This window comes from Dermacentor andersoni, chromosome 5, assembly GCF_023375885.2.
Source record: "Dermacentor andersoni chromosome 5, qqDerAnde1_hic_scaffold, whole genome shotgun sequence".
In the NCBI taxonomy this organism is placed as follows: Eukaryota; Metazoa; Arthropoda; class Arachnida; order Ixodida; family Ixodidae; genus Dermacentor; species Dermacentor andersoni.
The window spans coordinates 181,353,226-181,380,975 of NC_092818.1; the positions used below are offsets into that span (position 1 = coordinate 181,353,226).

A 27,750-nucleotide genomic window follows, 5' to 3' on the forward strand; every position below is an offset into this window, starting at 1 on the left:
TGTTTTTTTCGTTAAGCTGCTCTCTTGGTGATGCCTCCCCGTCACTTGCAATTCCTTGCTAGCCTGTTCACCTTGATGATACTTGCCATGATGTGACTTTTCTTTCCACCGCTATGCGTGAAAGGCTCACAGAGGAAACAAGCCATGTCGCTAAAGCTGTCCTCTGCTGGATCTTTTGACCTTGTTTATATTCATTTACTTTCTATTTTTCCTTGCAGCGGTTATGTGTAAGCATATTTTTCTTTATGGCTGCACCGGGTGTACTCAGCCTATATATACCTTGCACGTGACGTCACGGAAGCGGCTTCGCACCATGATGTTTCTCCTTCATGGCGCGTAATATAACGTCAGTGTATCATATTGACCACTACGGGTAACTTATCTACATGGAGAAAGGAAAGGTTAGGAGAGGTTCCTGCACTTCCGGCTTTGTTGAAGCCGCGCAAGACGCCAAAGGATGCAGCTGCCCACCGTGCTATAGGGTGACGTCTGTGCTAGGCGCCAGTGCAAGCCATCTATAAGGGAGAATGTTTCCCAAACGTAGAAACATGCGAGCTTTCAACAATAGACGCATGCGACCGGCCTAGGCAGCTCAGTAGTATTGACGTAATAGTCAGGTTCTGGAAGCCTTTGTGTTCCGGAAGAGACCAGTGGTACTTAACATCTTAATTCAATCAGCGTAAGCATAAAACAGAGTGCGCAACACTTTTGCCTTCTTTAGATTAAATATGTTTGACTATATACTCCTAGTAGTTGACAAGTGCAAAAGGTCACAGTTCATTGAATGCTTTAGGGGCACGAACGCAAGACACTAAATCAGTTTGGAGAGATAAACAGTTCTTTGAAAGCTATGTTGTTAATTTTGAAATAATATCTTGAATTTTTGAAGAGAAAATAAGGGTTGCTGTCTCAATTTTTAAATTTCGCGTGAATCTCCAATGCCGGCACGCCACTGCAACGTCTCGGATTTTAAAGACTTTTTCGTAAGTAGGCCGCGTTGGCTACCCAAATGTCTTCGGTTCCTTTAGAGTACAATGTAGTCTGTCATTGCCCGTAAAGAATTTACTAGGCCCAAGAAGACGCTGCCCCATTCGCGACGTCATATCGAGCTGGTGCTGGAACTTCATTGAGGCGCGGCTACCCGTCTTTTGTTCTTGCGCTTTTCACGGCTTGCTAGGCGTTTTAAAATTGTAAGAGGGGTGTTTTTGGCATTGTACGAGGGTAATTTAAGGGTCCACACAAAGAAATTGTTTTTCTCTTAAGGGTCCGTTTAAAGTATTCACAAATCTCTACTTGACGATGGAGCCTTATCAAATCAAACAATGTTTTATAGGAAGTGGGTAAACATGTACACCATGGCCCACTATAGAGGGGAACATCTATTTGGTATTCCGTCGTCATGTACAACCGCGTTGTGAAATAAACACCTGTATGCGGCGGTTACGTATGGATACCTACTGTCATGTTGTGCGTTAAGTTGCCATGTAGACATCATGAAGGACTTTCGACTTCACAGCGCTGCGCGAGCTTTGTGCGCGATGAAGACGACGGAGACGACGTGCCGAGCGGCTCTTGCGCGGGCGTGGCGATCGCTGCAAGAAAATACAAGATAGAAAATAAATACCGAATAACAGAAGTCCACTGGTGACTAGAGACCAAAGAAGAAGATAAGGAGAACAGAATGACAGACGTCGGCTGATGGGATTCGGCGGATGAGGGCCTGCACTGCGCAGGCGTACGCTCGTGGGGCCACAAGGACACCAGCGCACAAGGTCTTCACCCAGCCGCATCGAAGCTTCCCCGCTTGCCTGGTGTCTACCGGGCACGACGTTAGCACGGGCCGTTCGAGGAAGGCTGCTGGGGTACGAATGTGCGGGCTTGACGGGCTCCTGGACACCGGCTCGTAGATGCCTCCACCCAGACGCGTTGTGCATTTCCCGACGACCTGTGGCGTCTCTGTCGGTGTTGCGGAGACGGGGAAAGCGTGCCGACAGCTGGAAAGCTCGGCCGTTCTCGATCGTCTACGACCGTCACTGTGCTGCGGACGCCGTCCAGACGTCTAACCAAGATAAAGAAACAACCGGTGAACTGTTTTTTCCACAGTCTTGATGAGATGAACTCGGACTCATAAGTTAACTCTGTACAGTTGCCAGGGCTACGTTACGCCACAAGTTTATGTATTGAACTTGCACGATTTCTTGCATGGGCTCTGGTTGCACTTCGAAGCAATGCATCTCTTCTTGGCAATAAGCTGGGATATTGTAAACTCAACGCCATAACGCTCTTTGCGACTGCTTTGTCTTCTGCTTTATAAAGTGTGGTTCTTGTGTGTCTTAAGTTGCAGCTGGCTTTGTTCATTTCTGGAACCGAGGCAACACCTCGGCTTGTTAAATAAGACACGAAACAAATTCGTTACACCTACCAAACGCATCGCAATAACTTTCCGTAATATTCAAGGAAAGGTTGCAGTTCTATCGCTCTTTTTTTTTACCGCTTCAGCATTCCCTTCTTCAAAGAATCATCCGCTACAAACTTCGGAATGCGCTTCGAAATCACCCGAGTATCGATCGCGTGGAGTGTCAGTGCCTCATAAGGGCGAGAAGCGGCTGTATCAGTAGTATAGTACGCGCAAGCGCACGAAGCACTCTCCGATGTCAGAATCGTCTGCTGTGCTTTTCTCTTCAGGAGTGCACGCCCTCGGCGTTGTTGTATTTCACGCCCTATCGTCCAAAGCATTTTCAGAGACGCCTCGTAGATGCTAAAAAAATCACTTATTTTCTTCATCCTGATTCTATTGCGCATGCGCAGATACAGAAATACGAAAAAAAAAAGACAAACCAGGAAAGTGCATCACAGGTGACACACCTTATTTGTACAGGTGTTCTGCTTCAGTGTTATTTTTTTCCGCAGACAAGATCGTAATCACGGCCTGTGTCTTCTTGAAATGAACATCGTAGCAGATGGGTACTGGAGTGTGCCCTGTGCTCATGCGCGCACTATCCTGTTCTCGTCGTTTCTCGCCGTTCTAAGCCTATGGCAAGCTGTGCGGTGAATGCTCGCGCCATATTACAGCATATCCGGGAGGCTGTACGAGCCCTTATTATTAAATATTAGGCTGCCATTGCATGCTAGTCTAAATGAATGCCTTTGATTAACGCTTTGAGTTCTGCTTATTTCGTGTCTTCTCATTAGTTTCAACTACGGAGTCGGAGTCGGGCCTGTCTACTGTTGAGGGTAAGCACTCCTGCATTTCATAATCTTTGTTTTTCATCGTCTGCGTCACAGAACGACCGTGAAGCGTCTTGCGCGTTTGCTGCAATTCAACAACCCCTTCTGAACAAACGGGAGTACCGATACTCATTTGTGTCTAGAACTGGGCGTTTCTTTCACTGACTCGTACTGTTGTAACGAAATTTCCGCAACGTGTTTCGAAAAGATGAATACCCGCAGTGTAAAGGCCTAAAAAATTCAGCGTTACGTGCTATCGCGTTCAGTATGAGCTGCACCCCGCGAGTACTTTGCCGCGTGCTCATCCGTTGTAGCTCACACTGAGCACGATTGGACATCAAGCAACCATAGGTTTCCACAATATTACTGGGGTAGTCTGGCTGCAGTGTCTATGGGATCGACAAGCATAGTGACTGAGACACGAGGGGAATGATGGTTACTAAATGAACTTCTACCTTGTGGCTGAACGGCTTTGTGACTTTAGAAATTGTTAATCTTCAAGAAAATATTGAGTTATATTGTAACCATTTGAATGATTCTGCGTATGCGCAGAGTCATGTTGCCGTCTTCGTTTAGGATGATAGGATGACCTAGAAAGTGAGGCCAACAAATGTAGTTAAGGAGCCATGAAGAAAATAAAAGCGTTCGAAGCTACAAGCAGGAAGGTCTGACCATCATATTGCTGCTAGCCAAATAATTGCAAAACCACAGTTCCCTGTAGCAGTTTTAGCACGAAGCTTTACGCAAACAACCGTTACTGTCTTTGTCTTCATGGTTCATGTTTTACATTTATGATTTCACTGGTGATGAGCTGAATGAAACCAAAAGGGTGGCCGCATCGCGCATGATGAACTCGCACTTTGTTTCGTTATGGTTGCTATGGTGCATTTCGTTTCGTTGCTATGTGTGCATGTGTGGTTAGTGTGGAAGGTTGGGCGTCACTCAGAGGATTGATAGCGTACGCCGTCGGAGGGTCTAAAAATGGGGTACTTATGAGATGCCCGTTCGTCACACGAAGGCTAAATGGCCCGACACCGTCATCCGTCACTTTACACCGAAAGTAGCTTGCTGCTGAGCAGTTAATCGTCAGAAGATTAAAGGAAAAGTAAAGGGTTTATTTTGCACATATACAAAAAGGCTCGGAGCACACATATTTGCAAGTGATATAGAAGCATTCAAGTTTACAGAAATCAGCTGTACACTCATATTTACAGAACTGAGGCGCACGCGCATATTTCCATTTTCATATTATGGGGCGCTCATGTTTAAACAATTATGGAGCACACATGAAACATCCGGTTGTCCTCTATTTAAACTGTTGATATTCCCCGGATCCTTAAATCAATGGTTTTGGTGATAGCATGCACAGCCAACAAGGTGGTCCCAAGCCGTCGTAGGACACCGCCCTAGATGAGACGAATCATTAACGTAAAATGGTATGCGCACCATCCCTGCTCAGAAGGCGAAAATAAGCGGGCGCATAGGACTCCTTGTCCTAGTGATGCTAGGGAAAGAGGTCAAGGGAAGAAGAGGTGCGCGAGAAGGTAAAACTACCTGTTTTAGTGCCCATTTAATGTGATGACGCGAAACAGCACTCCTTGGTTTGTTGAATAGATTGGCATGCCGAAGGCCACCCTTCCGGCGCCGTTAATCAGCTGGTTCTGCGTTGTAGTCGGCTTATGGTGCTTGCAGATCTTGATTGGACCCTTTTTAAAACCGTACTGAACTGCTAGTTTTCAATATTTATTGTTTTCCTTTTAACTGAATGTACATAGACGTATAGCCACCTTCCTCTCCCCCCCCCCTTTCCAAGAAAGTTACATACTAGCAAGCTTCCGAGCTCCCTGAATAATTTACGTTACAATATGCTTCCGCAGCATTTCGCCGCAGTTTACTCTCTTGCGATGTCATAACGGAGTGGGTACTCACGTGGTAGCAGGGCATTTCGACGTTTTGACACTCAACGCAGCTTGCTCGGTCGCCTCCTATGCTGCAACTCGCTGTGAGACCCGATCTAACAAAATAGCACACTGTGGAGCGAGCTGAAGCGAGGGTGAAAGACTCGTAATGTCCTGATGCCCCGTGACTACCTGCTGCGTAATGACGTCACAACATGGTCGAAATGAAAACTAAGCTGCCTCTACATAAAACTGTTATATTAAATTATTTATGGCGCTGCGAGGCCTTCCAGTATTTCTCGTGGGGTTTAGAGCTCCATAAACTTCATTTAACGCAGGAACCGAAGAGGCTTTAGAGTCCACCTTTAGTTGAATTACCGCGGTTATGGGGACCACGTCGTCGACGTGCTCTCAGGCCGATAGCCTGGTAATTATTCTGAGGTAACTAAACATGGTCTTGCGTGTTTCGCAAGAGGGATTCCGCACTGTTAGCGCCGGCTAGACGCTTGAGTGCAATGGGTTTGGACGAGTTCAGAATGAGAACGCACCCACCGCGCCAGCTGAGTGGCTATGGTGCTGCGCTGTGGAGCTCGAAGTCGAAAGTTCGATCGTGGCAGAGGCGGCGCGTTAGAGATGGACGTCACAGAAACCCAGGTGCGCGTGAGGTGGGCGTTACAGAAGCACAGATGAGCAAAATTAATCCGGAGAGCGCCACTACAGCATGCCTTATAACCTGATGGACGTTTTCGCGCGAAAAGCCCGACAAGTTAATTTAACATTGCTTTTTTTTAGCCATGAGGAGACGCCTTTCTGCTGAATGTATCGATATCAGCATGTCTACGATAAGGCCGCAAGGAGCTTGAGCGTAATTTCGTTATTGACGGGATTACAATGTTACCTTCTACATGGGCCTTCCGGCTGGAACTGTGTTCTTAACTGCAGCAAAAGATGGCCTCCAAAAAACTGTTCTCAATACATTTTCATGTGAACTTGCTGCAACAGCTAGACAATGCGCAATAGAAGCGATATGCACTGAAGTCATCAGGCTCATTCACTGATTCATAGCAAAACTAATTCTAAAGTTACTAAAGCAAAAAAATGTTGTGTCTTCACGCCGCTTTTAGCATTCGCTGCCTTAATGAAGTCAGGGATGAAAGACGTGTGTAAACAAATTGAGCTCACTCATAAGTTCCTTTTATTTTATGCTAGGCGGAGAAGACGAGTAAGTACAGTGGTTTATTATTATTTCAGAGGAGACTTACCACATGTTTTGGTGTGTGCAGAATGCGTATTTTAAGGTTTGTATTGGGTATGAATTCAAATAGTTTCTTTATTATTATTGTTGTTCGTTGTACACTGCAATAATAGCTTTTACACAAAAATTTTTTTGTTTTGCGGCTGTATTGACTCGAGGCATTAAAGCATGGGTCATTCTGCGCGTTTTAACTATTACTAGCCATTTAACGGTAATATTAATAGAAATACCTTTTAGCGGCGTCTGTACCGCTTGCGCACGCAGCCATCTTATCCGATGATTGAGCTCACTCTAATCAACAGCTTCCAAATGTTACCACGCAATATCGCAGCCATCAAGGTTGCACACCTTCGTAAGACGTCGACCATCTGCAGGTGACATTACGGAGGCGCCTGCAATTGCTTCAGAATATACAGCACGTTCTGTAACCCGCTCAGGTGATTTGCCTTTTTATTATGCAGTCAAAATCAACAGAACTACGCGGCCGTAGCGGCGAGGCCTGTCAGAAGCATTACGATTGTTGCGGCTCGTATTTTTCAGGCACGTCCTGCAGTAGATCGGTTCACACATTACTGACAAGTAATAAAAAGTATACGGAGAACGAGACGAAGCTGAGGTTAGACTGTAATGACTACTTTAGCTATGATATATCTCCGCAAGCTTCCTATGTTGTGGTCAAAGATATTAAGTGATCATTGTTTGCTAATAATTATGTAGTTTCGCTGAAGAAATGAAATTTCAACATGACAGCGTTTAGGACTTAGGACATATGGAGGGACAAACAGGCTGTGTAACATGTAAGACACGGCGTTTTTTTTTGTGTCAAACGACAATTTTGTTAAGTTTATGGTTCAGGCGTGAAGTTTTAAAAGAAAAGCTAAAGCAGTTACAGCTAGACTCATTAAATAAGGTCCGAAATCTACCTTTGCTCTATACAGTCGTTGAGAAAATCGCAATTAAAGACAGCGTGGTTTCTAAGGCGGATCACTGAGAAATTAACAGAAAAAACTTCATCTGGACTTTGTAGCGATGCTTGTATAAAATAATGGGCTTTGCAAATGAGCTATATGACCCTTGTAACTGTCTCTCTAGTGGTAAGACACCTAAATACATCATGTTGAGATGGGCTTCTTGGATATAAGACTGAAAAGAAGAAGGGTGTGGAGAGAAAAGGGTTCTGTGCAGATTTCGATGCCGAGCAGTGATTATGCTTTGCTAAATCAACTTCCTAGGTTATCTTGCATCGGGCACTGCTGTATTCGGTTACTTAGCGAGGCCGCACAAGAGCTGTTGCTGCTCTAACACCTCTAGTACGCAAATCGCTCTGATAGAGCGGTATGAGTATAATATCACTAGCGAGTTGTCTAGGAAGATCACATAAAAGGGATCGACCTTAATTTTTATTCCTTTCCAAATGCAGTCGACATATATCGCGTCGTCAGCAGCTTGTGTGCACTTTCAGGCCAGTGTGGTCAGTACGATCCATTGAGATCCTTCACTCACTCACAAAATTCTTTTTGTTTTCCTAGAGAAATGAGGCTTTTCTAAGACTTATAAGCAGTAACCTACCTCTCAAATTTGAGAGTTAGATTTAGTATACATGTATGTTGACACTATGCACCACAACTCTATGACGTACATGTTCAACGCGGAAGTTGAACGAAATGATTCCTTCTTTGCAGCTCTCTTTATGTGCATCGCGATCGCTGCCACAATCCTCGACGAGCTTGTAATGGCGACTATCGTTTCCCTTGTATCCTATAGTGGGCAGGTTAAGCACTGACTTTCAGCGCAGCGCGATTTTTTCAACTTCATTGCGCGCGTGGGAATGACGTTGGGCAATACGCGGAACGTCTTTTTTTCATTTGTTTTTGTTGTTGTTTTCAATGTACATTTCACCAAGAAACCTTTAAAGGTAAAAAGAAGATAGGATAATGTTCGAGACGTGTTATTAAAGGAGCCTAGAAGTGAGGACTGACGTGCTGCAGCCACTGATACGTTTATTTACAATGCATTTGAACATGCAAAAAAATGCACACCAACCAATCTTAATCGATATACCTACGCAAGTATATTTGGGCTATGTCGGCACTTTTTACGTGAGTAGGTTACCATCTTTGTACAGACCCCCGACCCAATTAACGCGTTAGCGGCCCAGCTAGAGCATCGCGTTCGATATCGCCGGCACAGCTCTGCAGGAAAGCTTCATGCGGGCGATTTCAGCTATGAAATAATTGCTTGGCGTTTCTTTCCCGATTTTCTTTGCAACAAAGCCACCCTAAAGGGGAAAATTATATCCGCCTCACAGTAGCACAAAGCTACGGAGCTACGAGCTACATTTAAAGGGATTTCAGGTAAAGAATGCTTCGCAGTCGAGGAAAAATCATGCTGTTTCGGGTTTTGGTTATGCACACAAATTTGGGCTGGTTTCTAAGGTATGTGCTCCTTCTCCAAGACAGTTCGCCTTCTGGAGAAAGCCAGATTTTCGGCCGGGGATCACCTGTACCCATTAACATAACCGGTGACTAACTGGTGGCACGGTGTATTTGCAACAACGTCTTCCCGCACACCAGGCGAACACTTAACCACAAGTTTCTCTCCAAGAAACGTTTCTTCAACAGGATGAATTTTTATCCACCTGCGATTCTTTCTGTAGGTTAGGTTAGGTTTTCTTCGCAGGTTTGCCCTAAAGTCGGGTGGTATTTTTTTTTTTGTCTTATCTAAACTTTTCTTCACCTTGCGGGCTTCCGCAGAACTGATTAGCCATACGCGGTGGCCTCTTGACATAAAACAAGTACCGTAACATTTGTAGGCGGGACAATCTAACTGCTTTGAATAATGGAGTAGTTTGTAGTCTCTTCTGGCGCCCGCATTAAGGGTCAATTGTCTTGCATGCAGGAATGACGAACGCAACTTCGCATTTATTTTTGGGGGCATCTGCTGCGTCTGTGCAAGCATACTTCTGGTGATGGCATTGACCGCAGTGTTTTGTAAGTTTTCATGTTTCTGCATCATAGTGTGCGAGATGCTCTTCTGAAATGTTTTTGAGGCTATAGCCTCGTCGTTCAGTGCAATCGAGCTGAGATGTAGATTTCCCTGTTACTGAGATATACTGTAGCATCATTCTCAATCATCGAGTAATCAGCAGCAAGCTTCCTTGATTACCGTAGTCGGTAGCGTTCCGGAACTGCCGAACCATCTTATAAATAACACTAGTCATTGTTAGGCTTGACATGGTTTCTGAACAGATAAAATTTTATTACGGTATCCCATAATTATTCTACTCTTTTCAAAGCGTGTACATTAGGGCTTCTTTGTGCAATAAGGAAATGCTGATATCTGTGAAGGTGCCTGAGCAGGCTAAGCGGTCTTACCTGGCGTATGCTTCGTCGTCTTGAAGTTGACGTTGAGAGCTTGCACAGCATTTGCGTTAAGCAGCTCGACACCGCTAATCCTGCCTCCTTATGAAAGAGCCGTATGATACGTTGTACAGCCTTCTACTCTAACCAGATGCCGTTGTCAGTAGAGGTTTAGCGTTTTCTTTATTTACTCTCCTTCAGTCGCCATGCACAGTCCTTTCCCGTCTTTTTTTCGTATGCCATTTCACATACAGTTGACATAAAGCTGACTGACTCAGCTATGTCTGCATCAAAGAGTAGTCAGGCAAGGAGCATCCTTCCAAGAATGCGTGGTCTGGCAGGCGTGTTAAAAAATGCTATAGAGAGAACACGTTGTGCTATGCTCCGTGTGTTTCTGCCCGGTATATTAGTGCTTTAATCGCAGGTGTTAGCTGAACGCTTTATCGAGCCTAGACCTAATTGACTGTGTCTGCCCGCACGCCGGGTGTTTTCACCGACGCATCCGCTTACAACGAAAGGCTACTCGAACTTATCACGCACCTCTCGGTCAGCCACATGCGAAAGACAAAAGCGGCGGTGATCTCTCTTTAGATACAGCCTATGTTCTGCTGTTCCACATCTGTAATTGCGACAAGGAGGGGACTGTACCTTCTAATTTGAAACTACGGCGAGTATGTCTGCAAGCACGTAGTTTTGATTAATTGGTGCTCTCAATATATTTCTACAGGACGGATTGGCGCCCTTCCTGCCGGTCCGCGTGCAGTCGCTTGCACTGCTGGCAGGTCTCGCAATACGCGACGCCTTACATTTGTCACTTTGCATTTTAGCCACTAAAACCACTGTTGTGTATTTCGCAGCGTGGTTCACTAACCTATTCACCTTTCACCATCTTGAGTGACGTGACACTGTAAAAAATGAGCGAGCCACAAGAGCGAAGGATTACGAGGAGACCATTTTTCTCTTGTTCTGTATCCGTTGGCGATGGTACGTGATGCCACATCACAGAACAGATTTTGCGCTGTTGCGCTGTTTCGTCAATGTGCACAATAAATATCAGCTAGTTCGCGTTTTCTCGTTGGATCTTGGACGCGCTCTCCTGAGAGTATAAGATGCAGAATTCGCTTTTTAGCGATATGTGGCTATCAGTCAGATTCAGTGGCTTATCCTCGGCCGGTACGCTTAAGTCAGTACGACTGAATTCTGAGTTAGATACGCCCATGATAATTGATGATAATATCGTCGTATAGAAAATAGTCTTAAACCAAAATAATGCCAGTAGAAAGGTTCGCGCAAGGCCGGCACAGCAGGGAGGAGCCTGCTGCCAGTTGCTGTGTCTGTTGTTACGTCTAATTTTTTTTTTGTTACCTATATTTTTATTTATTTACATACTGTCAGTGTCATTGCAGCGTTACAGAGAGAGGAGTGGTGTTACAAGTTCAAAATGCCAGTCTTGAATGATGCGGGCTCAGGGTTGTTGACGATGGATGCAGGGAGGTGATTCCATTCGGATGATGTCTTCGGCACGTAGGAGTTGAAGTACATATTGGTCTGGCAGAGCGGGCACTTGAACTTAGAAGTTATGGTCGACGCGGGATGAAAGGTAGCAAAGTGGCAAGAACAATGTGCGTTTCGGTTCAGGACTCATAAAGATATTATGAAAGGGACGTGGGTGGGCTTGCTTCCTTCTGATGGAAAGGTTAGGGAAGTCTAGAGAACTTTTTTTCAAGTAATACTCGTGGTGCGAGAATAATTAGCAATAATGAACCGAGCTGAATGATTTATGATGGCTTTCGATGCGTTTATGATTTATGAAGCATACTCGAGTTTAAACCTGACTAAAGTTTTATAAAGGAAACGTTTTAAGGAATAAGGAGCCGAAGCATTGCGACGACGCAAGAAACCGAGAGGGTGGTTCGCAATGTTAATCACGTAGCTTATATGGGTATTCCATGATAAATTGTTAACTATGTGGACATCTTGGTATTTATATGTATTGACATATGACAACTTATTATTAGTAATGGCATAAACAGGGATCGTACAGTCAGCAGTTCTTCGCGAAATCCTGATTATTCTGCATTTGTCAACATTCAATTTCAAGGACCATATTGAACATCAAGAAGTAATGATGCCAAGAGCAGACTAAAGTTGAGAATAAGCATGAGGGTTAGTTATTGCGCGGTAGATGACACAGTCATCGGCATATAGCCTGATTGTTTATGTAATGTCGGGGAAAAGGTCGCTAATGTAAATTGGAAACGATAGGGGTCGGAAGATGGAGCCTTGCGGTACACACAGGATATGACAAAGCATTTACGTCATTTATTACTGGGAGCGGTTACGTATTGGGTGCTGTTAGATAAAAAGCATTTAATACACGGCAATAAATTCGAGTCCACACTAAACATGCTAAGTTTTAGTAAAAGAAAACGGTGAGAAACGGTATCGAAAGCTTTTTGGAACCTAACTAAAATACAGTCGATAATATAACCACTGTCAGATGCCGAAAATAGGTCGTTAGTAAAGAGAAGTAGTTGAGTTTCGCATGAGTAGTCTTTTCTAAATCCATGCTCAATGTTGTGAAAGAAGTTCTTTTGTTTGAGAAATGCGGTTAGATTAGCGCACTGTCTCTGATAGATCATGATGGACCTTGTATCGAAGCTTGAAATGAGGATGAGGTGCAGTGTACCATTCAACAGTTACAAACTTCACGGATTGGCTAGCCGGTATTTTGAAACATGGCACCTAGCAGGAAGTTCTATAATTGCTAAGAGTGGTGAAATGCAAAGAGTACTATAGGGCATCTGGCCCTAAAAGCCGCCGTATGTGCCAAAATTGCATCCACTGAGCAAGCGCTCTTCACTGATTGCCTACTCGCTTTTCTTCCCTATCATGCAGCTGGATCGGAACCTACCGAGAGTAAGCCACATTTGACTTTCACTGTCAGATTCGGCTTTCTAATTTTTTAAGTCACCGTGAGCGGAAAGCAGTACACATGTTTTTTCTGCTAGTGTTCTACGAAGGGTTTCGACGTGCACTGCCTCCAGTAACTGAATATCGAAGATTTGAGACAAAATACTTTTTTTTTTCTCTAGCTGAGATTAACAGTAACGGCGGAGACATAATTTCTGTGATAAGCGTCAAAGAAGCCTTCGGTTATCGAATTTTCGCTGAATCTTTATTTGCTGAATCTTTAATGCATAAGTTTCCGACTACACACCCCGCAAAATTTTGGACACACTTAACACAGAACAAGGATCCAGTCAGTAAAATTTGTTTGGATCACAGGGAAATTAACGATCCTTATTGCATTGCATCAGCTTTCAATCATTACTTCAGTGTTTACAACGGATAGTACGTACGCCCCAGAATTTCAGTCTCCGTGCCTTATCTTGCCAGACTTACTAATATCTGTTGAAGGAGTTCTTGCTGCCCTGCTTAATTTAAACGCAAGAAAGTCTCCTGGACCAGATGCAACCACAACTACGTTTGGCTCCCGCTACGCAGAATGGTTTGGTAGATACCTTGTGGTCATTTAAAATGAAAGCCTTTTAAATTCGGAAGTTCCAACTGACTGGAAGGTTGCGAAGGTCGTCCCCATTCACAAATCCGGCGATAAACTTTGAGTAAGTAACTACAGGCCAGTTTCACTATTATGTACTTCGGGTAAGATTCTGGAGCATTTAATTTTCAAGCACTTGAGTTCTTTTTTATAAAGTAGCTACTTCTTTTCTAGTAGCGAACATGGGTTTCGGCGTGGCCTGTTCACTGTCACGCAACTAATTCACACAACCAATGAATTCTTGGCATGCCTTGATAACGGTGGGCAAATAGACGCAATATTTCCAGATTTCGCGAAGGCCTCCGATCGTGTTTCGGACCGTAAGCTGATGGTAAAACTCCGACATCTACTGCAAAATCAGCGTCTTCTTCAGTGGCTTGACTCCTTACTTTCTGAACGGCACCAGTACGTCCAGATCTCCGGTTCCAATTCTCCACCAGCTTTAGTTCTTTCGGTAGTCCCCCAAGGATCCGTGCTTGGTCCACTTCTGTTCCTTATTTATTTAAATGACTTGAATTTCGATTCCCCAGGACGATGCAGTTTTTTCGTAGATGACTGCGTTGTATACCTACCGATTCAAAATGCTGAGTATCCTAGTATATTAAACGATTACCTGTCAGAGGTTTCGATGTGGTGTCTGCCCTCGGAAATGTCTTTAAATACCTCAAAGTGTGCAAAAATGGCAATTGCACGCAAGAAGCATATTCATAATTACGCATACAAAATGAACGGCACAACCATTTCTTATGTAAATGAATACAAATACCTGGGGGTTGTATTTAGCAGTAACTTAAACTGGAGCTCGCATATCGGGCATTTGGTTTCAGAGGCGTACAACAGGCTTTGGCTGTTGAGAAACCGCCTAAAGCACTGCACAGCTAAAACAAAATTAACAGCCTACACTGCATTAGTACGCCCATTGCTGGAATATGCAGACGTTCTTTGGGATCCGCACACCCAAGTAGATATAAATCGCATCGAAGGTGTTCCAAAGCAAGCACTAAGATTCATCTACAACGCATATAGTAGACATGTCTCTGTCACTAATCTAAGGCAATCTGAACTCCAGGCGCTTCAATCCCGCCGCAAGTTACACCGTTTAAAATTGCTGCATGGTATTATTAACAAGTTACCAAACATTAATTTTGACTCTTACACGGAATATAACACTTCTCACCCAACACGCGGCAAACACAACTCGACAATAATAGTGCAACTATGGCGAACTAAATCTTACCACTTTTCTTTCTTTCCAAAAACAATATCAGAATGGAACAGGCTTCCGCGTGACATGGTCAGCTTGACAAACCAAGATTCCTTCTTATCTGCTGTCGTGTCTGTTTTCGACGCAATGTGTTTGTTCATGCTCTTATTTGTTGCGTTTTGTTTTTGAGAAACGCAAAATATTTGCTCTTGCTCCTGTGCTCGCTTTTTATTGTGTGTGCGCTCGCTTTGTTGCGTCGCGTTGTGCAGCGATGTATGTTTGTTCCACTCCTGCCTTGGCTACCAAATGGCGGCTGGCAGTAGTGAATAAATATGAATATATATATATTCTCGAAATAATGGTGTTCAATACGTCTATGTGCTACTCGAGGAAGATCATGCCGACCTCTGGATGTAGTGAGACCTACCCTTTAAGCGGTCTCTGGCTGATCAGAGGACGATGACGTGCCTGTTGATGATGGCTGGCTTCCATGTTGGGCAGAGCTTGCTACTACCTGTAAATACACCTCGTAAATAGTTTTCTTGCTGTGCCTCCACGTAACAATATCGAGGCGTGCTACCTTATTAGCGCTATTAAAACGGTCAACGGTTTAGGAATATTACTGAAAGCTGGAACAATCAGTTGCATTGGTTGATAGAACTTGGTAACGAGGAACTGTAATACGCAGGTGCTGGAGGTATTACTTATTTTACTGGAAAGGAATTACTAGCGCGCAAACATAGTCGCAAATCGCGACAACCTCATTTCAAGCACCCCGCCTAAATTTGAAACGAACTTTTTCTCAGGATCCAACCCGTTCTCATTGACAAGATATTGTAGCGCACAAATAACGGAAATGAAGGACGTGACAGCGAGAGACAGCAGAAAGACGTCGCAACACTCGCAACTGTTTATTAGGCACAGAGCTTGGTACATCTATATGCTGCAATCTAATAAACAGTTGTGAGTGTTCATTCTATCTGGTCGCTTTCCCTCTTTTTTTTCTTTTTGGTCCATCGCTGTTAGCGCTGTGTATATCAGCTGTATTTCAGCTCACTTCTGCCAAGCTTTAAAAAGTCCATAGGTGAGTTACCATCGTGCACCCAACTTAATATTCTTAATTGTCCTATTTAACGACTCAAAATTGACTTTTTTTTTTGCTATGAGCGCAGGCAATTATTTAACAATGAAACAATAACTGACTTCAAAATTACTCTGGTATGGTTCTTATTTTTTTTTCGCTGCAAGAAAAGCGCGTGAGACGTGAAGAAGTACCACGTGACTAGGTGCTGTCGCTTCGCGACATTAATTAGTGTGTTCAAACATACAGTGGCGAATAATCGATGCTGCATGCTAATCGAACTCACGAAGACCCCTTAAGCAACGCAGCTAGAATACAACGGTCTTGGCGTCCAATTTTGCTGCGATAAGTTGTCTGTTGCAGCAATGAAGCAAAAGGAGGCCACGTTATACGCGGTAACTAACGCATCACAATCCTTGAAGCTTTGTCAGTGTTTTTCATGTTGACGGATAGCCAGAAGGACGTGGAGCTCTTGGCGGTGGATGTAGATGCACTCGGTGAATGGAGATGCCAACGAGCATAGTTTTTGCTTGCGGCCTGTTCATAGCTTTAGCCTGCGTCTAGCATCGATCATTCGTTGATAGAATGTTCGAGTACCGTAATGTCGCTGCACGCAAGCGCCTGGTCGCGTAGTACTTTTCTGAGTGTGGCGAGTTTTCGTGACAGTCCGGAAACAATTGAAATCAGCGCAGCTATCTTCGCGGAAAAAAAATATTTTGTTAGTTCTCAATAGGTTTTACAACTTTCTCACTGAAAAATTTCTGTTTAAAGAAATACCTCAGAAATTAATAATTTGTAATCAATTTCCTAAGCTCAAAGTAGGATATATATTTAGCCGGACAAGGGGGCAGTCAACAATAATAAGGTGGTTGTATTCCCCTAACGCACGCGTGGATTTTTACGACTTGGCACAAAGTTTGCTGGAAGACCCCGTATGTTTCGGCTATTCTGAACTATCAACGGCCAACACAAACCTACATATATATATATATATTTATATATATATATATATATATATATATATATATATATATCGATAAAAAGGCAATATATAGGCCCGTCTCGCCGAAACGAACAGGTAAATGATTCTTAGCTTAGCAGATTGGCTACCTGTGATATATCAGTGACGTATTGCTCTAAACCCACATACGGCGTTCCTCTGCTGGGCTTATCAAGCATCACCCTTACCTACAGATGCGTTTATATATGAGCAGCTGTCACTGCCTGGATGCGGGCCCTTGTAACCTGACCATATAGTTGTTAACCAGCAGTGAGGCTGCTGCTCGGTTGCTTTGCCATGCAATAAAGGCATCCTATTATGATGGTTTGACTTACTGAACGCTGCGTGTTTCAACGAAGTCAATACCTTGGTTGCGACCTGAAATAAAATTGAAGACGTCAATATAAATTTCTTCTTCATATGTAATGTTCTGCCCTCAGCCAAAATATCGGCAATAATCTTTGTTATGGCATTTCATTTTCGCCGTGGCTTTGAGTTATTTAATTGCATCTGCTTGGAAAACCGAAATTTCAAATATACGCCTATATATTTAGCAAATGGGAGCGCCGAATTCTGCCTCTCCAGTTGGATTAGTTGGAAAGTTGGAATTCTCGCTGAACTCCAATGTAGATTCCCTTCATTGCGCCACGTTTCACCAATTCAGTTTCAAAATTATTCATTTTTGGGTGCATGTCTAAATTGCTGTATTCTTTGTTCCAGACAGTATTTAGTTCCCATTCATTCAGCTTTATATCATGGTACTATAGAACCAGTTTCCATATATCAGTTTGAATTCGGCGCTGCAAAAAACATTGGTGTTCTAATTAAATTTCCTAAAAGCCCCTCTGGCATAGTGTGGTAGAAGATACAACGTAAGATAGGTTTATTTATTCATACAATTTAATCATACAAATCTTAAAAACGTGCCGAATATTTGGCTTAATTAGTGACTATTTACTCCTACTTGATGTGGCATTCGTGGGCTTGCACTTTCTAAAAAAGATATCAACAACTTGTAGTCCACCAGACAGTAGCACAAATGTGCCGACTTGCAGTTTCAGACTTGCGACAACATTGGCAGGCTTTGTTGTTTTTTTTAAACCAAACATTTTCTTAGTTTAAATTTGTTTGGTTTAAATTTAAATTAGGTTTAAAAATGAGTTTATCGTGTGAAGACTTGGCTGACCGTTTAACTCCTTCTAGAGCTTTTAATGAACATTTATTTCTTGCAGGAGATGACGTCGACGCTACTGAAAAGCCGGGAGTTTACAAAGTAGGAGGAGGTAAGGTCACGCCCACAAGTGCAAATGCAGATACGGGACTGCGGAATGGAAGGCATAAAACGATACTCTCTAGATACTCTCTCTAACTCTATAAGTATTGTTACTAGATGGACTGTTAGTAACTGATGTTTCTGCAGTAACTGTAAGCACCCTTCAGTATCTAGAATGAATAAAAATTTAAGTTTTAAGGGTTCTTATATAAAGAAAACAAGAAAACGATGAAGAACAGTCGACGAAAAGAACCTGTCAGAATATTCTCTTGTTTTTCACGAATTATATCTACAATAAATGTACAGCAAACCCCAAACAATACTGCTCTTTTATATACTGTTCGCTGTATATGCTTTTTCACGTCGAGGGACTCCCCTCTATCACACTGTACTTGGTGAATAGTGCGTAAAATATGTGTTTTACTAGTGCGACAAAAGTAATACTTTTCACCATACGGTCCAGTCTCTGCCTAGTTATTGCATTGAGCGCATCGTTGCTACTTGATTAGCTTGTGTTTCTGAGCGACATAGGTAATTCCAATTTATCCGTTTCTGCTACATTGTCAAAACGTTATAGGTATCTGTTATTGTTTTTTGGTGACCAGGAAACACTATAGCAAGCTTTTTCTTTAAGGTTCGGTTTGCTAATCTGTCTTGCGGAATGCAGGAAATCAAAGCAGTAACAATTTTAACATGAAATACACGAATGGAGTGTATTGCTGAATGTATCCCACATCAAATAATTATAGTCTGTTCTTTGGGAAAACTGTGTGCAGCGTCGGTAACTCCATGAGAGCGATGTTTTTTTTTATATATTTTTGTTTCGAGACATAGTTTTAAGTTCAGCCGCATCTTCTTCGTTAGGCCAAAATCGAATGATTATTAGCAGCAGACTATACTTTTGTTAACATATAAACAGTGTGACTTCATCGGGATGGTATCGTCTAAGCCTGCTAACGTGAAAACGCGGGATGCGCGTAATTATGTGGCATTTCGTGCGGAATCCATTCGTCGAAGTCACTGCAGACAAACTATGGGCAGACAGAGACTGTTGGATCAATACAGAGAGCCTGAGAAGGGAAAAATAAAATAGAAAAGAAATAGCCTCGAGCTTTTCTCCTACCTGTTATGATCTTAAGGCCCCCTAGTGCGGTCACGAGTCCGTAAATGAGCAGTAAATGAAAGACTGCATGCAAAGAGGTCATCGAGGAAACGATAGATGAAAGTGTAATGCAAACACAGAAGGACGCCGTGAACTCTGTTTCAGTTGTTTCGGTGCTAGCCTTCACTATGGTAATCACGCGTACCACTTTGCGCAACTTTCGATCTTAGTTTCCGCTGCTTGAGATTGCGCCTTCTCGCGCCGTCGACGTCGCAATCTCATAAGCTGCGATAGAAACAAACATTTTATTGGAATTTCAATGACTGGAAAGCGGTATACATGGTTTAAGAGCGTCAGACAGGTCTTCCATGCACACGTTATGTTTTCTGCTGAACTTCAGTGCAATAGGTCTTAACTCACAACGTGATCTTAAACGAGCAATCGGCTTTTTATGGTAGGTTCACCTACTATAATAATAATAATAATAATAATAATAATAATAATAATCTTTATTTCCATCAGGATGATTGAGGAGGTTGTGGGTAAAAGCTGCTCGTAAACGGCAGCTTGATAAAGGCCCACAACCCCCTTCTACAGGGCAACAACAGAAAAGCAGGGAAAGACAAACACAAGTATACATATAATCTCTTCGGAATTTAGCAGAGCCAAAAATAACAGGAGGACCTTTTCATAAATGAAATAAAGATAGAAACAAAGAAAATAGAACAACAATCAATACAATAAGTACAGAGGGTATAAAGCTGTACAATAAACACAGGATTAAGTATACTGTCACGTGGTGGTGACGTTGAACACAGTAACCATACTGTGGAGGACAAAACTAACTTTTATTGGGTGAACCTGTGCCCACAAAAATAGGCTACACTTATAGCACGACGATAGCGGCGAACACGGTCGGCGATCGTCGAAAATCTGATCAGCGGGTCCAGCGCGTCGGCTTTTACACAGAAATCATCGAATGTTCCAGACTAATCGTTGGAACCTGCGTGCCTTCCACAAAGTTCTACGCCATTCGCGTCACGCGATGAAATCAGGAAACACAAGGTTCGGCGACAACAGACAGCGGATAGAAGCATCGATAACTTTCCAGAAACTTCGGATACATGCCGGCGTTTCCCGCGCTGTGCGATAAGATTTGTTAGGCGGCGAAGCGTGCTCCCCCGATAAATATAAGTACACGTGTCATACACATTATAGGAATACAGGTGGAGTTAGTAATAATGTGTGCAGTGAAGCTGCCGTAATTCACGTTTAGATATTTTAAGTAGGTCAGTCCCGGATTTTTTACAGTTGTTTAATAAAGTTGGAAGTGTGAATGATAATTTTTCCATTGTGTGATTGGTTCTAGGAGTTTGTACAATCCACTCCTCTTTCTGACGTTTAGGTTACAATACAGCGCTCTTTATCAGTAATGACAACTCATCCAGTGATTCAAGATATTTTAGTTCGCGCTGGAATGCAAGTGCTAGCTTATAGCTGTAAAGATTGAATACTTGTATTATGTATGCTTTGGAGAAAAAAACACCTTGCGAGTGACTGTTGTATGGTAGATTAAAAAGTACTCTGATAAGCTTTTCTTGAAGTATAAAGATCTTTTGCAAATTTGTATACGTGGTTGTGCCCCAGACCAAGAAACAGTAATTAAGATGAGAGTACAACAGGGAATTATAAAGCAGAATCGTTACTTGATACGGAAGATATGATCTGTAATGGGAAATAATGCCGACTGCTCAAGCTAACTTAGAACAGCATTACTGTGGCCATCCCATAGCATGCTCTGAGAAAATGTAACACCCAGAATTTTGATATTATTCGTGATTTCTATTGGTGCGCCACCATAACTTAAGCTTACATGAGAATTTAGCTGCCTCGATTTAGGTTTAAATATTGCAGCTTTCGTCTTATTAACATTTATGTTTAGATGGTTTACTATTGGACCACGTTTTAAGCTTGGTAAGGAGAGAATTCCCGTCATTGTGTAAGATATGGCAATTTGGACCAGAGAGAAATATACTAGCGTCGTCGACATACAAAACATATTTAGGCTTAGTAGAGAGGTTAGTACGATCATTGATGTAAAAGTGTAATTGATGTAAATGATGCAAACCACTATATGACTTTAGCCATGGATAAAATGCAGTTGGTTATGAGGGTTGTATTTGAACGTTCCTTAGAAATCTGACCCCGTAGAGTTTATTTAACATGCCAATATATACAAAGAGTTTTAATTTATCGCAGGTAGCTCACCTCCGAAGACGACCAAAGCGATTACACTACCGAAGCCGACAGCTCGGAAAAAAGTCGCGAGTACTAAAACTCCACCGATGCCGAAGATTACAACGCCTACTTCTGCGCCTCGCCCTACCACTACGCCTCGTCCCACTAGCACGCCTCGCCCCACTACTACGCCTCGCCCCACTACTACGCCTCGCCCCACTACTACGCCCCGCCCCACTCCTACGCCTCGTCCCACTGCAACGCCTTCTCCCACTGCAACGCCTTCTCCCACTGCAACGCCTCGTCCCACTGCAACGCCTCGTCCCACTACAACGCCTCGGCCAACTACTACGCCCCGCCCTACCACTACGCCTCGTCCCACTACAACGCCTCGTCCCACTACAACGCTTCGTCCCACTACAACGCCTCGACCCACTAAAAGGCCTCGGCCCATTACGAAGCCTCGGCCCACTACGACGCCTCGGCCCACTACTACGCCTCGCCCCACTACTACGCCCCGCCCTACCACTACGCCTCGTCCCACTACAACTCCTCGTCCCACTACAACTCCTCGTCCCACTACAACTCCTCGTCCCACTACAACCCCTCGTCCGACTACAACTCCTCGTCCCACTAAAAGGCCTCGTCCCACAACAACGCCTCGGCCAACTACAACGCCTCGCCCCACTACTACGCCCCGCCCTACCACTACGCCTCGTCCCATTATAACGCCTCGTCCCATTACAACGCCTCGTCCCACTACAACGCCCCACCCTACTAAAACGCCCCGCCCTACAACTACGCCCAGACCTACAACTACGTCTCGTCCCAGTACAACGCCTCGACCCACTACAACACCTCGACCCACTACAACTCCTCAGTCCACTACAACGCCTCGGCCCACTACAACACCTCGCCCTACCACTACGCCTACTCCTACGACAACCAGTAGTACCCCTACGCGCAAGCCTACGCTGTTCTGTGTGTTTGGCCCGACGTTTACAAGCGATGCAGTCATCAGGCAACAAATATGCGAGTACGCCGTATATGATGGCTCTGCCTTTCTCGGCGCTGTGTTGCCTGACGGCGCCCAACGCAAGCTCGATATCTTTTTCAGGGTGAGTCCCACAACGCCGAGTTTTATCATCGGTTTTAATTAGAACAAGGGCGCGTGTGTTCTTTCTTTGGCCGCACAATCGGGAAATGCTTATACTTCTTTGGCACCGTGCTCGCAACAAATGCGCTCGACAAATATAACGAAAAGCTGGCTTAGTATTCAATAATTTCATTGCTATTTTATTATGATTTTAATATTTGTATGAGCCCCACTCACAAATATTCAATGACTTTCGGAGTTCACTTTCTTATCGACATGCGCAATAGTGTTTTTCGGCGCATGAAGTGAACCTTTATACCGCATAAATTCAACTTTGCTTGTCAGAAATTTTGAAGTGACAGAAACATTCTCGAAATCTATTCAGCGTTTGTCTACGCCACGCATTACTGTGTTTTAGACATGATTCAAATGGGGAGGTCGTGTTCAAGCGTAAGTACGTCTTTCATTATTCGCAACAACTTGGAGAATTTTTCCCACGTATTTTGTGCGGGCCGAACATGGCGATGACGCCTCCATATTTTAGGGTGCGCCATGACCAATTAATAAATCCGGGAGCAACCACTAGGGCCACAAAGTAAGCCTTTCGACAAGCAGTTCGTGCATTTCAAGGCAATGGGACCATGCCACTCTGCTTGTCACCTCCATACAGCTCCAACTACATAACAAACATCTTCAGAAGAGGGCCCGGCCTCGCTCTCATCCATGGCCAAGGTCGCACTGACTAGACGAGCGCGCAGGGTTGTCAGATGGCCCCAACAAATGATAGCCAAATGATTTTAAATTGTAGCCCAGAAATAGCTGGACTCAAATTTTTAGTGAACGCAAAGTAGTCAAAAACATAGCCAAAATGTTTGATGATGTTCTGCAGGTTTCTTAGAAGGTGTAGATGTCCAAACCTCACCGCGTATTTCTGGCTTCAAAATTACTTCAATTACTTCCGCCGCATGCAGCCAGCACAACACCGGCCTCAAGATCTGCGTAAAAAATTCTAATGAGAGGTGGCACTCAGACGTGTATTTGGACACCACTTATCGTTACAATGAGCCGAAGGATTTCTTTTCCGATTTACTTATGCCGTTAATGGTATTGACTGAGCCACGTTTTTCGCTAACTTCAATTAGCGCCTCGCCTTACCCGAGACATTTTTCTATAAGAGTCGGGCCAAATATTGCTTGCTCCACCATCGAGGATGAGCTTCGGCTGGTCACGATTGAGTGTCCACGAGGCGGTCCGAGTTCAAGGCATTTTGGAATAGGGAGACCTTTCCTATGCTCGATGCATAGAACAAACTTGTTATTTATCTCCCGCTCTCTCTTTTTCTCTCTCGGTTTTGTATGTTTTACTCGAAAGCAGCTCGACGCTGCGTTAAAAAATGCTGCCTCTTGGAGGCGTATACGCACTGGACTCTGGAGAAAACTTTAAACCTTCTCGCCTTTTATTCTTCCGAAGAAGCGGAAGTTTTGACCGCAATTCGCCTTTGAGTTGGAACAAACAGGACAACCTGCAGATCCATAACAAAAGAAGTAAAATAATGTTTATCGTTTTAATTTCCACCTGGATTAGAGCGCTGGCAATAATCCAGGTGGTATTAGTATTGAAAAGAGTTGAACGGCGCTATTTTTAAACAGGCTATCGCTGGCAAGATTTGTGCAATGTGAAGATGTGTACGCAAGTTTCTGTGTATGCAGATATGAATGCATGTGTTGCACAATTTCTGATAGGGCCTGGGTACCTTACTCGCAGTGCAACTGAAAAAAAAAATGTAATTCCACTTGCGAACACACAAAATCGAGTTTATGGGTCGTGCAGGGCTGTAATGAAGTACAAAGTAAACCGTTTGTATAACAGTTTCAAGCACTGTACATCAGAATAGGAAGTCAGAACATTGTATTTACCTTTATAAGCTGACGAGAACTCTTACCCAACCACCACTACGACTTGTCCAAAAATAATAAAGTATGGATGTGGCAGTACCACAAGCACCAATTATGTTTACCGAACGCATTTTTCTTTCTCATCACAGCTGGAAATACACCAAAAAGAAGAGAGCTTATCACTGGAATGACTTATAAACATTATTGCCATGACTTAACACCGTCCTCCCAGTGCCAACATTGCCTAAAAACACAGCCTTCGAGATTGCCTACAAATCTTTGTAGCATCAATAACATTTGGGCTTCATAAACCCGAATTTTGTCAGTGTTCATGTCGTCTTCTGGACTCGGAAGTCCTTAAGACAAAAATAGTCCAAATATAGCCATGTAGCCAACTCGGAATTTTCGACGCCAACCCGCATAATAAGTAGCCCAATTTGGCTATGAATAGCCCAAACTGGCAACCCTGCGAGCGCGGCGCTCCTCTTAACCCGGCGCGCTGCGAGTCACGTGGTCGGGCGGCGATCTAGCTGCGGAGAGCGCATGCGCCAAGCCGGCGGCGGCAGCGGAGCTCTGCGCGGCGGGTCACGTGATGTTGCCAAGGCTACGGTGCAGTTGCGGTCAAATGAACGTCAACATGCTGGCAACGGCGAAACACGGATAGACGCTCTTAGTCAAGCTTCCGCGTTAATATAATGAAATTCTATGCTGCAATGATCATAGGCAACGGAGCCAGCTAGGGACGCTGATGACGACGAACACGTGTGCAATGGTGCGACCGCTTTCGCGCGGTTGCGCCGAGGGCCGCCAACAAGCTGGTTCGCGGGTTGTTCGCGGACGACGGAAATGGCCTTGCAATATATAGCGTTGCTGTAAAGTGCAATGGCTCGTAGTGCAGAGGCTACATGCACTCAGCAAAGGGAATATTACAGTGCATACGTTCATTGAAATCACCCAAAGAATTTAGAGAAACGCGGCGTCTAGTCAAACGGTACAAAAAAACCACGTGACATTCTCAACGGCTCGTACCCACGTAACCAAACAAAAAATGCAATGGATCGTAACCCCGTAAGGCTGAGGCAACAAGCGCTCAGTCAACTGAAGCCAACAGTGCATACGTTCATTGCAATCACCCATACAACAGACACTTCAGAATACGTCTGAATTCCCTGCTGAGAGGATGCAGCGTAAACTGCAAGAAAGCCGTCGTTGGCACGAGTCTTACTTCGGTATATGAGCGCGCGAAGCTGCAACTAAGCGTCAAAAATGAGGCGAACAAGCGGAACTGCGAAAGCAGCAACGCGATGATGCGATACGGCGTATTCTAAGTGTGTAACAGGCTTTCGCCTTCACGTGCTAAAGGAGTGTAACATGCTTCCGCACTTTACTTTCTTAATTGCGATAGCAATAATAGAGATCATTCCAGATAAAATCTTGCTGCCGCAGTCACCATGAGGTTTCGCACATATTTAATTACGCGTTCCGCACATATTTAAGCTCGTAATTAACAGGGTGTCCTTGTGCTTTGTCCAGACATCACCCATACGGTGCCTCGATATTTCAAATATATGGTTCGTTCAGTTCTTTTAAAACTCGGCAATATACCCACGTCGTTCGAAAATACGTTTCTAACGGCATGAAACGGTTGTATTAGTAAGTTCCTAATAAGCTGCAGTTTTATCCTACTTTCCTGCTAAAGGCTCCCTATTGCAACCAAATTTACAGAAACGTGCCTCGTATAACGCAAGCAAATATGTAGAGAGTCAGCATTAATTGGCAAAATGTGTAGCTTTTAGTTACCTACTACATTTTAAACTTTCGGTACAACTCATTCAAGACATGGCCACCATTCTGTTCAAATATATTCCGACATCTTTGGGGCTCAAATGGAAGCGGAGTAGTGTGTGTTTCATATAGCGTAGATACTGAACAGGTACAAAATGAGGGTTTAGGAACGCTTATTTAGTGCCATTGTAATCAAATCTCTGTCTAATTTCTCTGTACAGCCCCTCCCTTCACATAACGTTATCGCCAATCCGATGAGATTATTACAGCAACGCTGTTTGTATAGAAGTGGTGAAAAATGTTACGTGGTGAGCCTTCGCGGTGCTTTATACGTGAACTTCATTCGTCATCGACTTTATACGTATACAGATGATATGGGGGAGAGGTATTTCAGATGATGCGTCCAAGGCACTTCGTTCATGTTGGCGGCTCCGGTTGCGGAAAGAGACGCGAGCGTCGCTCCTGTCAGAGCATACGTGCCTTCGCATCGCTCCACAGGAAAGACCCGAATGCCAACTTATTCGACAAGGACCAGTCCTCAGACACGGCTCGGCTCCTCTAGAACATCATCCGAACATTTTGGCCAACTTCTGCTGTGATCGGACCAACGTACTGTGAGTTTCTGTGCTTTTGTCACGGACCTGGCAGGGCGCTCAGCTAGCCCTAACGGCTAGGGGAGTAGGCCTACCGTCAAGTACGCCAACGGCCCGCGCTCCTTCAGCAGCAATGGCCCCGAAATTCGTCACCGACAATGATGGATGGACCACTCGAGTATCAAAACGTTCCCAAGGTACGCAGCACGTTGCAACGCTCATTTTGCGTCCGCCAACTGGCCTTTTCCTACCTCAGCGGAGCCCACGAACGCTTCACGACGCGCTAAGCGTCTCAGCAGGTCTGACTGCTGCAGAGGCTGGCGCCGCTACAGTAGACATCAAAAAAGAAAAGAACTTGGCTATAATAACCAGTGATGACCCCTCGACGACAGAAAAACTCCAGCGCATTAATGAAACCACTCTTAATGGCAAAACTTACCCTGTCCACATCTATATCGGTTCACCCCATAACTCGTACAGAGGTGTGATTCACAACGTGGAACTGAACACTCCAACCGAAGAATTGTTGCGTGAACTCCGAGCCCCAAATTATGAGAATATTGCGGCTCGTATGATGGGTAGAACAGCCACTGCAATCATAACTTTCAAGGGCTCACATGTACCTCGCCAGGTCATCTTCGGCGGAGGTGCATACCGCTGCGTCCCTCACCGACCCAAGGCGCAATTTTGCTCAACATGCTTTGCTATAGGACACCGATCAGACGCTTGTCGCGACAATGGAAAACAAAGGTGCAGAACATGTGGAAAGTCTGTCGGAGATCCTGTAGGGGATCATGACTGCAAACCAGGCTGCCCTAATTGTGGCAAGGAGCACAAGGCAGATGACCCAACTTGTGAAGTGCGACGAGCCGCTGATAAAGCGGTCAGAGAAGCGGCCTACCTGAAGCGTTTGAAACAACGAAAGGACGACAAGCAAATGAAAACAGTCACCATCGCAAGCCGAAGCCGAAGCCCAAAACGCAACTCCGACAACACGTCGAGAGACAGAAGTAGCTCCAGAAGCCGTCAACAGTCCAGGGGCCGCAGCCGCTCCAGAGGCAGGAGCCGATCCAGGGGCCGCAGCCGATCTAGGGGACGCGGCCATTCCAGGGGCCGGGACCACTTCGGGGACCAAAGCCAGTCCGGCAGCAGTGGCCAGTCCGGGAGCGGCGGCCAGTCCG

The 27,750-nt window shown here is 44.4% G+C and overlaps 1 protein-coding gene across 2 annotated transcripts in view; it reads left to right on the forward strand.

The window, feature by feature from the left end:
- Positions 1 to 2,897: 2,897 nt before the first annotated feature.
- LOC129385168 (uncharacterized) overlaps positions 2,898 to 27,750 on the forward strand; it is a 41,168-nt gene continuing 16,315 nt past the window's right edge. For both annotated transcript variants that reach the window (XM_055071383.1, XM_055071384.1), the window contains exons 1-3: positions 2,898 to 3,234; positions 17,820 to 17,870; positions 21,222 to 22,318. In XM_055071383.1, the coding sequence (XP_054927358.1) occupies positions 21,308 to 22,318 (1,011 nt within the window). In that variant the 5' untranslated portion in view covers positions 2,898 to 3,234; positions 17,820 to 17,870; positions 21,222 to 21,307. The remainder of the gene's footprint in view (positions 3,235 to 17,819; positions 17,871 to 21,221; positions 22,319 to 27,750) is intronic.